Raw genomic sequence first — 15,609 nt, forward strand, 5'->3', positions numbered from 1 at the left:
TTTAATTCCTGCCTCACTAACTGATTTGGGACACTTCATATCAGCTTCTCTTGCCCTTAGGCTGTGATTTACACCATGCACTCCCTTGGTTATCAAGTCTTAAGCCTTGGACTGTACCATTAGCTTCTATACTCCCAGCTTACAACATCATTCTGGAGAAAGTCATATATTAACAACCTAAGCACATTCATCTTAGGAAATATTTATAAGCATCCACTCTCCTGGTCCTGAGACAAGCCCAGCAATAACAAAGTCACATGTTCATGCCCAAGAAGAAAGTAAAGTCAGATTTGAAGCAATATTCTGCCATTTCTCCCCTGTTCCAACTTTTGGGTCTAACTTAATATTCTTATTGAAATAATTCTGGTAGAGTTTGGTTGAGGACCACAACCACAATATGTTTCTCTACATAAATATGCTTCCTTATTTTTTCCAAGATAGGTGTAATTATTTTATTCATATATCAATTTTATTTTATCATGCTCAAGTCAATATAATGCTAAACTGAAGAATGAGACTAATCAGAAATTTGGGGGAGGGTAAAGTTTAATTTTTTTTAAATAGAAAAATAGTTTTGTAAGAAATACTTCAAATAAATATCATGATTTTCTGAAATAATACCACTGTCTAGAGTTTCTGATGAAGTACTGAGCATGTATTACAGAGTTTTTAAGTATATTTAATTTAAAAAAAATTTTTTTTTCAACGTTTATTTATTTTTGGGACAGGGAGAGACAGAGCATGAACAGGGAAGGGTCAGAGAGAGAGGGAGACAGAGAATCGGAAACAGGCTCCAGGCTCTGAGCCATCAGCCCAGAGCCTGACGCGGGGCTCGAACTCACGGACCGCAAGATCGTGACCTGGCTGAAGTCGGACGCTTAACAGACTGCGCCACCCAGGCGCCCCAGTATATTTAATTTTTAAAGTGAAACTGTACATACACGCTTATAACATCACAAAATTCTTAAGTCAGGTATTTTAATGTAGTTTTAAGAAAGTACGTATCAGGGGTTGAATTCAATTGAAGACACAGTTTTACTCTTTGACCATGATTGAAACACTATTCTAGAAAAAAAAAGCTAACTCAAAAAGAGGATGTTACACAGATTTCTGCTTCTTTTCCAAACACTTCTCAATATCACCAAGCACTTGAACGGCAGCCTTTGGAATTCGAGTCCCAGGACCAAATACACTGGAAACTCCGACTTCAAACAGAAATTCATAATCCTGTTGAAAGAATTTGTTTAATTAATAAAAGAGACAATATTTAATTTCAAGGAAATGAAACAAAAGGGCAATAAATGCTGCCCTTTCTTTGTCCCTGATGCCCCCAACTGTCTCAACTGGTACACTAATGGCATCTGGGGTTGAAAAATTCTTCCTTCACTGGGATAGCTAATAATAGCTGCCAGCACCCCTTGTACTCGAAGTCATTAAAAGAACAAAGCATACTCTGCCCCTTTTCCAAATACCCCAGTGTGTGGTATGTGGTAGGAAGCTGTATGGCCCACTGATTGAGAACTTCTGAGCCCTAAGCCGTATAATTTCTCTCACCTAAATTTTTACTACTTGTCCTTATTTGTGTTCAATTCAGTATCACATTATAGGTTTGAGCTTATAAGGCTATTTATTTCCTCTAAGGTATTTTGTCTGCAACTCATGAATGGTGATACTCTTCTTTTGGGGAGTGTTTTATTTTGTTAATTTTTTTTTTTTTTTTTTTTTTTTTTGAGTATAGTTGACACACAATGTTATATTAGTTTCAGGTGTAAAAAAGTAGTGATTCAAGTTTATACACTATGCTATGCTCACCACAAATGTAGCTATCATCTGTCCTGTTATATCACTATTATCATATTATTGACTATATTCCTTATGCTGTCTGTGTCTTTCATTACCTTGACTTATTCATTCCATAACTGGAAACCTGCATTTCCCATTCCCTTTCACCCATTTAACCCAACCCCTACTCCCTCCCCTCTGGCAACCACCAGTTTGTTCTCTGTATTTATAGGTCTCATTCTGCTTTTTATTCACTCACATATTTTTTTAGATTTCATATATAAGTGAAATCATATGGTATTTGCCCTTCTCAGTCTGACTTATTCCACTTAACATAACACCCTCTAAGTCCATCTATGTTGTCATAAACGGCACAATCTCATCCTTTTTATGGCTGTGTAATATTCCATGTTTTTAATATACACATACATACACACACATATTCAATACAATTTGAATCTTTTTCAGTGAGACTACAGCCATATATTTGTATATAAAAATATTTAGGTGTCATAATGATTTCTTTTGAAAATGAAACCCTTCACACCCCACTGCTTCCATATCTTAGCTACTGCAAATAATACTTCAATAAACATAGCAGTGCATATATCTCTTCTAATTAGTGTTTTTGTTTTCTTTGGGTGAATGATGCTGCTTTGAATTTGGCTTTGTGAAGAAATCAGATTTTCTGTAAACAAAGATTAGCTCATTTAAAAACAAATTCTCCCATGTTGCTGTTGCTATTTGTTACTTTATTTTAAACAGTCTGAGTGAAAAGATTCCCAGGACACAAATACTGCTCCAGGCTGTAGTCTGTTTAAAAGTTGGAGTATCTGTAGCTATAATATTGAGTTTTAGGATATCCTCTAAATCCCTGATCCTTATCCACAAGGGTGATCACATATCCTAGGACATTCTGGTTTGTGCTTATTGCTGCAGTACCCTCTTTGTTTTCAGGAGTCCTTTTTCTATTGAGGTGTAATTGACATTTAATGTATTAGCTCTAGGTGTACCACATAATGATTCAGTATTTGTGTATATACTGAAAAACGATCAGCACAGTAAGTCCAGTTACCATCCATCACCACACATAGCTACAAAACTGTGCATGTGTATGTGTGTTGAGAACTTTTAAGATTTACTCTTAGTAAGTTTCAAACATGCCCTACAGCATTATTAACTATAGTCATCACGGTGTATGTTACATCCCTATCACTTATTTATTTTCATAACTAGAAATTTGTAGCTGTTGACTACCTCCACTCACTTTGCCCATCCCCTTTCCCCTTGCCTCTGGTAACCACCAATCTGTTCTTTGTATGTAAGAGCTTCGGTTTTTGCATTTTTTAAAGATTTGCATATAAATGAGATCATATGGTATTTATCTTTGTCTAACTTATCTCACTTAGCATAATGCCCTCTAGTTCCACCCATGTTTTCACAAGTGACAAGATCTCATTCTTTTTTATGGCCAAATAATATTCCATGGTATATATATACCACTTCTTTATCCATTCATCTGTGGATGGACACTTAAGTTGTTTCCATATCTTGTCTATTGTAAATAATGCAGGAAAAACAGAGGGTACATATATCTCTTTGGGTGTTTTCTTTTTTTTTTTAATTTTTTTAATGTTTATTTATTTTTGAGAGAGAGAGAGAGAGACAGAGAGAGAGAGAGAGAGAGAGAGAGAGAGAGAGAGAGAGTGAGTGGGGGGAGGGGCAGAGAGAGAGGGAGACACAGAATCCGAAGCAGACTCCAGGCTCTGAGCTGTCAGCACAGAGCCTGACATGGGCCTTGAACTCACAAACTGAGAGATCATGACCTGAGCTGAAGTCTGATGCTTATCCGACTGAGCCACCCAGGTGCCCCGAGTTAGTGTTTTCATATTCTTTGGATAAATACCCAGAAGTAGAATTGCTGGATCCCATGGCAGTTCTATTTCTAATTTAAAGAATCTCGTACTGTTTTCCACAATGGCTGCATCAGTTTTGATCCACACCAACAACTCACAAAGGTATCCTTTTCCCACATCTTACCAACATTTGTTATTTCTTTCCTTCCAGAAAGAAGAATAGCCATTCTAATAGGTGTAAGGTGATAACTCATTGTAGTTTTGATTTGCATTTCCCTGATGCATCTTTTCATGTACCTGGCTGGCTACCTGTATGTCTTCTTTGGAAAATGTCTATTCAGATCCTCTGCTCATTTTTTAATTAGACTGTTTTTACAGCACCCTTTTTAATAGCACCCATATTTGTTCTCAAAAGTGGTCACATTTATTTTATTTTTTTTTTTTTTTTAATTTTTTTTTTCAACATTTATTTATTTTTGGGACAGAGAGAGACAGAGCATGAACAGGGGAGGGGCAGAGAGAGAGGGAGACACAGAATCGGAAACAGGCTCCAGGCTCTGAGCCATCAGCCCAGAGCCTGACGCGGGGCTCGAACTCCCGGACCGCGAGATCGTGACCTGGCTGAAGTCGGACGCTTAACCGACTGCGCCACCCAGGCGCCCCAAAAGTGGTCACATTTAGATGATAAATTAAATGGTCATGCTAATTATCCCCGATGACTTTTTTGCTGTTTCTTTTATTTCCCTGTAATACTCTTACAATATTATAAGTCTTCAATGGTACTTAACACATCTTATTTAACTTTTCTTCTTCTAAGTCTGAACTTCTAAGGGCAGAGAACATTTCTAATCATTCTTATAACCTCAACATTTGACACATTAAAGATACCTCAAACACATCATTATTCTTGGGCAGGTGCTATAGATTTAAGATTTCATAAAAAAATTTGACGAAACAATAACAATGATCTCCAAATTGGGGATGGCCAAATGGGTAAGTTATTTCATTCTATCTTTCCTAGTAATGCTATGAACCATTTATTCTCTCACCTGACTTGTGGATTTGGAAGGTGAGTTCACCTGGAAGAGGACCGTGAAATATTGCAAATGGAGAAAGGCTTCTTGACTTACCTAAGCCTTAACACAGCCTTATAAAATATACTTTAGTGAGGGGATAAAATGTGAGAAACAAGTAGATCTGAGTAAAGGGTATACAGGTGTCCTTTGTACTATTTTTATTAACTATTAGTTTGGAATTAGTTTCAAATAAAAAGTTGTTATTTTAGGGGCATCTGGGTAGTTCAGTCAGTTAAGTGTTGGACTTCAGCTCAGGTCATGATCTTATGGTTTGTGGGTTTGAGCGCCGTGTTGGGCCCTGTGCTAACATCTCAGAGCCTCAAGCCCGCTTTGGATTCTATCTCCCTCTCTCTCTGTCCCTCCCCTGCTCACGCTCTGTCTCTGTCTCTGTCTCTCTCTCAAAAATGAATAAACATTAAAAAAAAAAAAGTTGGTATTTTAAAACATCCTCCACTGAACTGGCCGGGAGTATCATATTGCCTCCTTCATGAAAGAAGTAGGCATCACGAGGCTGCTAACCTTGCTGAAAATACTTGGAAGCCACTGCTTTTAAGAAGGTTAGAAAATCCAGACTATAGCAACGCATACTGGTGAGGACAGACCATATTTATTTGATCAGGCTGCAGAAATGGTGAGCTCCACAGTGGCAGTGGCTAAGTCGGCTTGATTAACTACTATATATTAGTGCTTCCTAATTTAAAATCTAAATGACTTTCAACTGAGTAAGTACATTATTTTATATATTTACTGAAAATAGTGAAAAAAATGTGTAAATGTTGATTGCTACAATTATATTATAAAGGATACTCATATTAACACACAAGTATGTCATTACAGAAAATAATCTTTAGTCTTAAAACTCATAGGGAAAAAAAAGTGTGTAAAATACCTACAAATGTTCTGAGTAATGCAAATAGCCAGAGGGTTAACACAACTTGTGTGAAATATATTTCTTGAAAACGTCAGCTCGCTTAGATAACAGGTTTCTGTTTTTTCTCAACTCATATTTCAATTTCAATATTTTGTGCAGCTTAACTATTTTGGTTCTTAAGTTTTAATATCATGTCTAAGAGCTTAGATATTAAAACTGCAATACAGATATAAGTTTCCATACACAGACAATAAAGAATAAAAGTCTTTTATATTCCCAAATAGTCAACTATATTTGTGAAAGTAATAGGCAATTAACAAAGTTTTGTGTTGACTATATTACTTTAGTATAGTGTTGTTAGAAAGAATAAATAACATAGCTTGCTTGCTAGTCCTATGTTATTATCAGTGTCACAACTTCATACATATATTTTCTGATTTCATAAGTAGTATATAAGTAACTATTGTATATTCTGAGTGGTATGGAGGAAAAAAAATAGTAGACCTCTACATAAGATCATATTTCACCAAGAATTTCTGCTACTGTCTTTGTAGCATCTATCAATTATTTACTTAGAGCAATCACATATATCTTCTACCTCTATATGTTTTCTGTTCTCAATAAAAAAAGAAAACTTGACATAATGAAAAACTGGATTGGAAACAGACCAAATTTAGATCTTAACTAATTATTTTAACTGATAGATAAGGTAATATGTGGAAAGTATCCCCCTACCCCATTAATAAATTAATTGACATCATTGATTGTTTCCTAGCATTCATTTCTCCTTTTCTAATAGGATCCACATTTTTGTTCAAGAATCACCTCTTCCCCAATCAGCCAATAATTTTCAGAACAGGCTGATTCTATTTATTTCTGAATTAGGATATTTTTGGCTCTAAGAAAACTATACCCCAATCAAATTAGCTTTAATGAAAAAGAGGTTTTATAAGACCATGTAAATGATACAGCTCTGAGTTAAGGCAGTATGTATGGATGGAAACATGAAAAAAATGAACAAGGTAGCTACTCTAAGACAACAGAAGCAAGTGCTGCTGACTGGTTAACTAAAGGACTCACTTCATTACCAGGACAAAGAGTGCTCACTCTATCTGTGGCGAGGAGTTGATATATGCACTGTGTGTTTACCATTCTTCTCTATTCTAGCTGTGAAATTTTATTACTTTTATCCTATTCCTTTTCCATCATTCTGTACCAAATATGAAGGAAGTACATCTCTATCTAGGTTACTAGTTTGCAAAGAGGTAATTCTCTCATAAAGAGAAGCTCTGCATACTGTTAAGTTAAATTATACATAATGAATTACAAGATAGTTTGAACAGAAAATACATTGCCCACTTTTGGATTCTTACTACAATTTACTTAGTAAAATCACCAGGAAATAATTTAGATCAAAATCTACAACAATTTTATCTTTAGCAAAAGTATACAGTAAATTGGAACTACATATAAACTAATATTACTCAGGATTCCCATCATAGCACTAGAAAAATACGGCAATGAAAAATACCTGTGGTGGTATCACCCCTCCACACATGACAAGAATATCTGGCCGTCCAAGGGAGTTAAGTTCTCTGATGAGCTCAGGAACTAGGGTTTTATGACCAGCAGCGAGCGTGCTCACACCCACAGCATGCACATCTGCATCCACAGCCTGCTGGGCCACTTCTCGGGGAGTCTAAACAATTAGAAAGTAAAGAGACAAATCATCAAGTTATTCCAAAAAGTATTTTAAAACTGTTACCTAGTAAATTAGCATTCCAAGGCTTTCCTCATTAAAAGTCTTGAAGTGACTATAACCTCATATTTCACCATTCTCAAATCATAAATACCAACTCACCCAATTGATGCAATAAACAGCAGGGCTGTATCGCTTCTAGCCCTAGAATTTATCAATTAGATTTGTTACATCAAAATATAGTTCCCCCCAAAACTTTTAAGACAAAGAATATAGGCGAAATACATTATCTATTCATTACAATTTTTGAAAAATACATCTGTTGTCTTCATTATCAACATTTATTGAGTGGTGATGCAGTACAAGACAACATGTTATAGTATCTATGAAGAGGTAAAAGACCAAACATACGATTCAATGTGAAAAGTGAATCTCAGGTTTTAAAGTAGAATGGGAAAGAGGTATGTTAGCAAGATGGCACACTAAGAAGCTGCAGGACCTCCGTCTCCCACGGAGACACTGAACTGACAGCAACATATGAATCGAAATAACCTAAGAACGCTAGAAACTAGTTACGGAGCTATAATACCCAGGCAAATGCATAAGCAAGAAAAGAGATGGTGTCAAGAAGGCTGCTTTTCACGCATTAACTGGATTTAACCAGTGTGGCATACACGGTCATAAAGGATATTTTCATGTATTCAATTATGAATTGAGTTACCCAGGACCATATTCATTCCCTGCAATGAGTCTGTAACATTTGCTCTTGATAATTTACATGCATTTAAATCACTTCATATAAAAGACACATACAAGTTTCTCATTGTAAATACACTGTAAACTGAGAAATTGGGGAAGGAGAAGGCTATCTCAGAAACCACTTGCACAATAAGCTCAAAAAAATTACCAAAATCTGAGAATTTTCTTAGTTTGGCAATATTTTAAGCCTCATAATTTCAGTGTGAAAACAAAAGATTCTACACTCTTGGTAATGAAGCCATATTCAAGAGTATCTCTAAGAAAATCACATAGCAGATTGGTAAAACTAGTCTGTGAGAAATATAGCCTATGAAATTAAAACCATTAAGAAAATGTGCATATTGTTGATATTGAGTTGTTAAAAGTAAGAAACCTAATTGACTTACACATGATCATTCATATCATCCATGTTACCAAAACATATTAGATTAAAATTCCACTTAATTCGGTTCCATGCTTTATGCTTAGATACACTAAACTGTATTTTATGTCAATAAATAGTGAACATTTTAAAACTTTAAATCTAATTTTTTTTTTTAACATTTATTTATTTTTGAGACAGAGAGAGACAGAGCACGAATGGGGGAGGGTCAGAGAGAGGGAGACACAAAATCTGAAACAGGCTCCAGGCTCTGAGCCGTCAGCACAGAGCCCGATGCGGGGCTCGAACTCACGGACCGCGAGATCACGACCTGAGCCTAAGTCGGATGCTTAACCGACTGAGCCACCCAGGCGCCCCAACTTTAAATCTAATTTTAATGAAATCAGACACAGAACTACAGGATTCTACCTTCATCCACAGATAAGTTTTTCTTTTTTTTAAATGAAATAGTATTATATTAACAAATTTGTGGTACTAAAAGGCAAATTGTATTTTTATAGATGGCATGCCATAGGGAAATAAACTTTTAGCTCTTTGAAAAGTTCTTTTAAGTGCCAATTAATGACCATAGTTTTTAATTACTTCCATTTTATAAAAATATATATATATATATTTCTCAAAAGCTAATTTTTAAATATTGGAAATGTATTATATTTGGTCAATATTTAAAACAAACAAAAAGCTGAAGTAAAAGGGAAGTAGCATATAAATAAAACACTAGAATGAAAAAGTAGTCAACTTAAAGGAAGAATGAAAGCAATCTCAATATATGTATTTACTTAATTTAAAATATATTTGAGATGCTTAACAAAACCTACCTTAAATGTATTTATAAACTTACCTACGAACACAGTTCAAGGACATGTCTCCATAAGCTCAGGCTAACTGAATTTCTTCTAGACACTCTAGAGTATTATTTAAAAATTCAAAAGGGAAAACTCTTATGGGAGATTCTACAAAGGGCGTGCCTCTTCAGGAAGGTTATTTCTTTACTTGTAACAATGTAATCAATTTTTTAGTCTTCATCTTAGCTGACTCATCCACAGCATGGAATAACAGTACCTCCTTTTCCTTGAAATTCTCCTTCCTCCTTAGTGTTCATCCCACTACTCACTCCATTTCCTTTTCCTCCTTTGCTGCCTCCTTCTCTTTTTCCTTTTAATGTTCAAGTTTTCATATTGCTACCCACACTCTTCATGAGACGTTAAATGAGTTCTCATGGTTTCAAGTACTATTTACATACTGAGAAGTCTCAAAATCTTATTTATAATAGAGGCCTCTCTTCTATGCTCCAGACATGTATATCCAATTTACATGGCTGTCTTCATCCGAATGTTCCATAAGCTGATTCTCTTAAGCCTACCTCCATTCCCCATAAATAACACCTTTATTAAATTTTCTTCACGATCCTGGCCAACTTCTGCTAAGACTCTGACACTGCCTGTGGGTAAGGTCTGCATTGCTTCTCACTCATTACTGAACATCTTAACTGGACTCCTTGCATCTAGGAAGCTCCTCTCAATCTGCTTAAGAAAGTGATTTTCCTGGAAAGTGAGCTTTCTAAAGTATAAATTTGATTGTCACTCTACCTAGACACCTTTGGGATAATGTTCAAACTCCGTAGAATGGCATATAATTGTAATCTACCACCACCCCAAGCACTGTATTCTAATGTTACTGAACGTCCTACAGTTACCTGAAGGCATCAGGCTTTCTCACGGCTCTGTACCTCTGCACCTCTGCTCAAGCCAATGCTTTTCCTAGCATGCCTTTCCCTGCCTTGTTCTCTATGCTTCCAAAGGCACAGCTCAAACATAAGTTCCTAGGATACTTGGGTAAGTTCCTTGTCCAAATGTTAATTACAGTAATTATTACTCTGCTGTGTTTACTGATAAGTAAATCTTTTTCTGTTAGGAGCCTGTAACCTCCCTGAAGACAAAAATCGTATCTTATTCAACTCAGAACCTAGCATCTGGTAGATGATCAATAAGTATGTAGTGGATAAAACTTTTACTATGGAAGTTATTACAATGTACTCAACCAAAGATATTTTGTAGAGAAGATTAAAGTTGTATCATTCTATAGAGAATTTCAGCTTCATTTACTTCTAACAAATTATTACCCTGTTGGGTCAAAGATTCTGTGACTAAATAAAATACTACTAGAGAGTAACTAAAAAGAAAACCTACCTATGAATCAAGCTCTCACTCTGATGGTTGATTTCCCTTTCAAAACGTTTTTCATCAATCTGATGTGGGCTACCTTTTCCACAAATTATCAGACAAATCTCAATAAATAGTACGATGAGATCTTTGAAAGTAATCTTCAGTTTTAGAAACCTAATAACAGTTTAGTTACTGACACTGATTTTTACAAAGTGTGAGAAACAAGTACATTAACATAAATTCTACTTCTTTCTTATTTCTGTCACAATTAACTGGATTGTATGCATTCAAAAATAAATTAAGGAATTTGTGGAATTCATTTTCTTCTTTTACACCTTGAAAAACATCATCATGGTTTATCGTCTTTTTTTACTATTTTTTCTAAATATAAGTGACTTACTACATTCTTTTTGAGTTATCCCAACATTTTCAGTACCTGAAAAAGAGGACCTATGTCCACATCAAAACCAAGATCGGCAAATCCTGTAGCAATAACTTTTGCTCCTCTGTCATGTCCATCTTGTCCCATTTTTGCCACAAGAAGACGAGGTCTGCGACCTTCACGTTCCATGAATTTATGAACCCTAAGAACATTTTAAAATATAATAGTTATTAAAAAAATAATAAAATAAAATAAAATACAACAGTTATATGTTAATTGTCCAAAAGTAAGATATAAAATCTATAATGTATTCACAGTAAATCTTTCAAGTTTATGTAAAAACACCTTTTTACATCCATTACTCACATTTTATGAATATCTCTATTTTACATTGAGAATTCCATTAAAGCCTGGATATGCTTACCACCTTCCCTCACAGAGGAAAGTCTGAAAGATGGCCCAGCTTGTAAGCCCATAATACTTGAGAACATCACAGTGAAGACGAGAAAATGACAATTTTTTCCTTCTTAAACCAGTCTCCAGCGTATAATATGCATAAATATTTAAAAAGAAGCTTAAAAGTGTCTTTCAGAGTCATTCATACAAATGTAACTCAGTGGCTGCTTTGAGCTGTCCATATTTCACCTACCCATCACAAGTGTGAACCTCTTCAAGCTGACTGCAATGTGGTGATTTCTAATGACATATAATCAAAATACCTTCTAACTTAAACCAATAAATTTACAGCCCAGATGAAAAAATACATTTGCTTTTGTTAAAAGAAAAAAAAATCCATTTTGATGACTTTCACCTTGGATGTTTTGGTATTTACCTCATCTATAAGTAGTGACATAAAAAGTGGAAAATTTGTTATAAAAGTTGAGAAAAACAATAATCAGGAAGCTACATTTACACATGGAAAGCATGATCAATTTGTATTAATTTATAGTTCCTAATCATGCTTGACAATACTATTTATTGTCCATTCAGTGAGACTGATTTTTTTTTTTTTTTTTTTTTTAATTTTTTTTTCAACGTTTATTTATTTTTGGGACAGAGAGAGACAGAGCATGAACGGGGGAGGGGCAGAGAGAGAGGGAGACACAGAATCGGAAACAGGCTCCAGGCTCTGAGCCATCAGCCCAGAGCCCGACGTGGGGCTCGAACTCATGGACCGTGAGATCGTGACCTGGCTGAAGTCGGACGCTTAACCGACTGCGCCACCCAGGCGCCCCACAGTGAGACTGATTTTAATTTACGCATAGATGGTAACCAAATTATTTATTTTCAAACATGAAAATTATTTTGTAACTATTTGAAAATTAAACAATTCAAATAAACTTAAGAATGTAAGTATACTATAATAAGAAGACTGAAATTTAAGTATCTGGGGGATATGAAGCAGTATCAACGCTAGTTGAACAAACATTTGTTTTAATTAGAAACTCTTAAAGGGAACTATAGTGAAAATTGAAAATATTATTTTAGTAAACCTACAGACTAACGGGAAAGTCCATTCAAATGTTTTCCAAATGGTATGTGAGAAAATTAAGCCCGCAACTGATTCATTGGGATTATGTTCACAGAAAAGATGGCATTCTGGTTTAAGAAATCTCATTTATTACCTCTGGATAGCAAATGATATCTCTTTACTTTCTCCAAATTCCTGCCGATAGGCTCCACTGACCATACGATCATTAGCTTTATGTTCACCAAATACCTTTTTCATAGCATCTGTGATTTCTCCAACTGTACATCTAAAATATTAAAATAATAAAATAGAGGTTCTGTTAACATCATTATTTGAGATAAAAAATATTTACTTTAATATTCAATGTAATAGGACACAATTTATTACCTAAAAAGTAGGCTATCAAAAACTATGGTATATGTCTTTCTCTCACTCATTTATTTTACTTAAATAAAAATGTTTTCTACTGCACTGATGAAAGCTTCTTTCCTCAGATTACTTATGAAAAATGATTCTGGATGCCTCTATACATAGCAATCTTTCTCCCTCTCTCTTTTTTTTTTTTTTTTTTTTGGTACAAAAAGGTGATTTTATTAAAGCATGGGGACAGGACCCATGGGCAGGAAGAGCTGTCCTGGGATAGTAAGGAGAGACTGATTATATACTTGGGAGTTGGGGAGGTAAAGTCAAGGGGGAAGTTTCCAAAGGGATTTTCATATGCTAAAGAAGAATCGCAGGGGGCCTAGCCATTGTCAACCTAAGGTTGTTTTTCCCTCTAACAAAGCATTAACATTAGGACAGTAGGGAATTTAACATTTTTGAAACAAAAAATGGCTGACTTAAAAACTATAGATAGACAAGCATGTAAAGATTACTGAATAATTCACCAATTAACAATACAACTAGGGCAGGGGGTGGGGGGCTTGGGGAGGGCTGGGTGGCTCAGCTGGTTAAGCATCCAACTTTGGCTCAGGTCATGATCCCACAGTTTGTGGGTTCGAGCCCTGCATCAGGATCTGTGCTGACAGCTCAGAGCCTGGAGCCTGCTACGGATTTTGTGTCTCCCTCTCTCTCTGCCCTTCCCCCACTCTCTCTCTCTCTCTCTTTCTCTCTTAAAAATAAACATTAAAAAAATTTTTTTTTTAAATACTACAGGGCAAAGAGCAAAATTCCCATTGATACTTTTTGATAAAAAGTCTTTTAGCATATTCCATTCATTTGTTTATTAATTCATTCAACATTTATTGAGTGTCTAATATAGGGCAAGCATGGTAAGTGCCAGACATACGGTGACAAACAAGACTGGGGGAGGGGGAAAAGAAACCTGCTCTCACAGAGCTTACCATCTAGTCAGAGGATACAGACAATACATATGAACTCAAGTCAATTAATATGGATTTCATATGATAATAAGTACTATGAACACACTAAAAAGGTGAAATCTGGTGTCTGGAAAAGCTATTCTGAAGATAATGAAGATAAAGCTTTTGAACTAAGATCTAAATAATGAAAAGGAGAAACTGAAGGGAACATAAAGGAGAATGGAAAAGTGTTTGAAAAAGAAAATACTAAGTGCAAAGGTTCTCAGAGGTAAAAAAAGAAAACAAAACAAAAAACCAAAACATGTTCTATGTTTTAAAAATAGAAAGAAGGACACTGGGGACACAGCATAATGAAGTAAGCAGAATAAGGTTGGGTCAGAGAGAGAGGCCAGAGTCACATCTCACACAATCCTGCAGGCCATTGTAAGATTAGGTTTTAATTTAAAAGCATGAGAAACCTCTGGAGGATTTTAAGCACAGAAATCACCTTATTTAAGAAGTTAAAACTGGAAAACAAAAATAAAAACAAAAACCCAATCCACACACTAGTTATCCTACCTCTTAAGTACTTAAAACAACATGTTAAAAAAAAAAAAAAAAGTTCGTAAATAACAAAAGCAAAAATAATTCACCAATGACATCATCTATGGAGAGAAAATTTTTTGTGGTTCACTTGCTTTTCTGCATGTCCTATGAGGCAAAGTACTGACTGACCTTTATTTTGGGGTATCCATTCAAAGATATCTATGAATAGCTTTGGAAGCCTTGCCTACCTCTGGACAAAGAGTAGTTTTGTGTACTGTCAAAAATAAAAATGTCTATGCTCGAAAATGCATCAAACTTCTCAACCTGCAAATGAGGGACATGGATTCACTACAACAGCTTGAAATGTCCTGAGCCAGTGGAAATACACAGGATGAATACACTCTACCCATCCTGCAGGAGGTGGTGAAGGAGGCTTAGCTGCCTCTGAAGGGCTTCAGTGGGTTTTTCTGTTATCACTTGCTGAAATTCTTGAAAGCCTGGTTCATCCTTTCTCATCTATGAATACTTTTAACCCTTTCCCAAACTTTGTTAGAAAGCTTCAGTCACTGGTCACTAAACAGAAAATTAAGTACTTACGCATTAATGAACTCTAAATCAAAGTCTGTTTGATTTTTAATACACCTTTAATAGCTCCACATGCTTCCAGAATAGGCCGGCGGGACACAACTGGACCCTGGAGTATCATGAATAATGAATGCTCTATCTGCTCAAACCCTGGTGCTATCCAAGTATTGTAAATGAATAAAATGTCTTCGGTGGCCCCGCTGTTGGGCTAGCTGGCCTACCAGCTGCACTGCATCCTGCACCACATCGTGGCACGCGAGTTCCTGGGGGTGGTGAGCCCACTACCTTTCATCCCATGAAGGAAAGGAGAGGGCTTACCCATGTCTCCTGCTCAAAGAAGTTTCATGATGCCCTTGGTGAAGAACATACGTGAGTTCACTTATAATTCGTTACCATCTAACTGCTGAGATGACTGACCTCAGCTTTACTCTGGAGATGAGAAATGAGCACACACACCTGAACAGTTCTCACTACCTTATTTTGCCAGTAACTGAATTTGACAAAAATCGATCACTTCTGCTCTGTTTTGTTCATCTATCTGTAGAAATGTTTAGATCTATTTAGCTAGTTACTAGTAAGATGGACTTTCTCAAAATCTGACAAATGTGTGCTTGGTATTTTTTAAGTATTAATGTTTCATTTTTTAAATTTTATTTAGAAGGATTAAAGCCTCATAATGTTTACATGTTTAAAAAAACATATGAATGTCGCAAGTGCACAGATATTTAAGAAAA

General features: G+C 35.6%; 1 protein-coding gene across 2 annotated transcripts in view; it reads right to left on the minus strand.

Moving 5' to 3' along the window:
* Positions 1-961: 961 nt before the first annotated feature.
* Positions 962-15,609, minus strand: part of MMUT (methylmalonyl-CoA mutase) — a 36,701-nt gene continuing 22,053 nt past the window's right edge. For both annotated transcript variants that reach the window (XM_025925141.2, XM_086707038.1), the window contains exons 10-13: positions 12,598-12,729; positions 11,027-11,174; positions 7,117-7,284; positions 962-1,227 (exon numbers count right to left, since the gene is read on the minus strand). In XM_025925141.2, the coding sequence (XP_025780926.1) occupies positions 1,099-1,227; positions 7,117-7,284; positions 11,027-11,174; positions 12,598-12,729 (577 nt within the window). In that variant the 3' untranslated portion in view covers positions 962-1,098. The remainder of the gene's footprint in view (positions 1,228-7,116; positions 7,285-11,026; positions 11,175-12,597; positions 12,730-15,609) is intronic.

The sequence above is a fragment of the Puma concolor genome, chromosome B2 (genome assembly GCF_028749965.1).
Source record: "Puma concolor isolate L17-30 chromosome B2, mPumCon1.1.hap2, whole genome shotgun sequence".
Taxonomy (NCBI): Eukaryota; Metazoa; Chordata; class Mammalia; order Carnivora; family Felidae; genus Puma; species Puma concolor.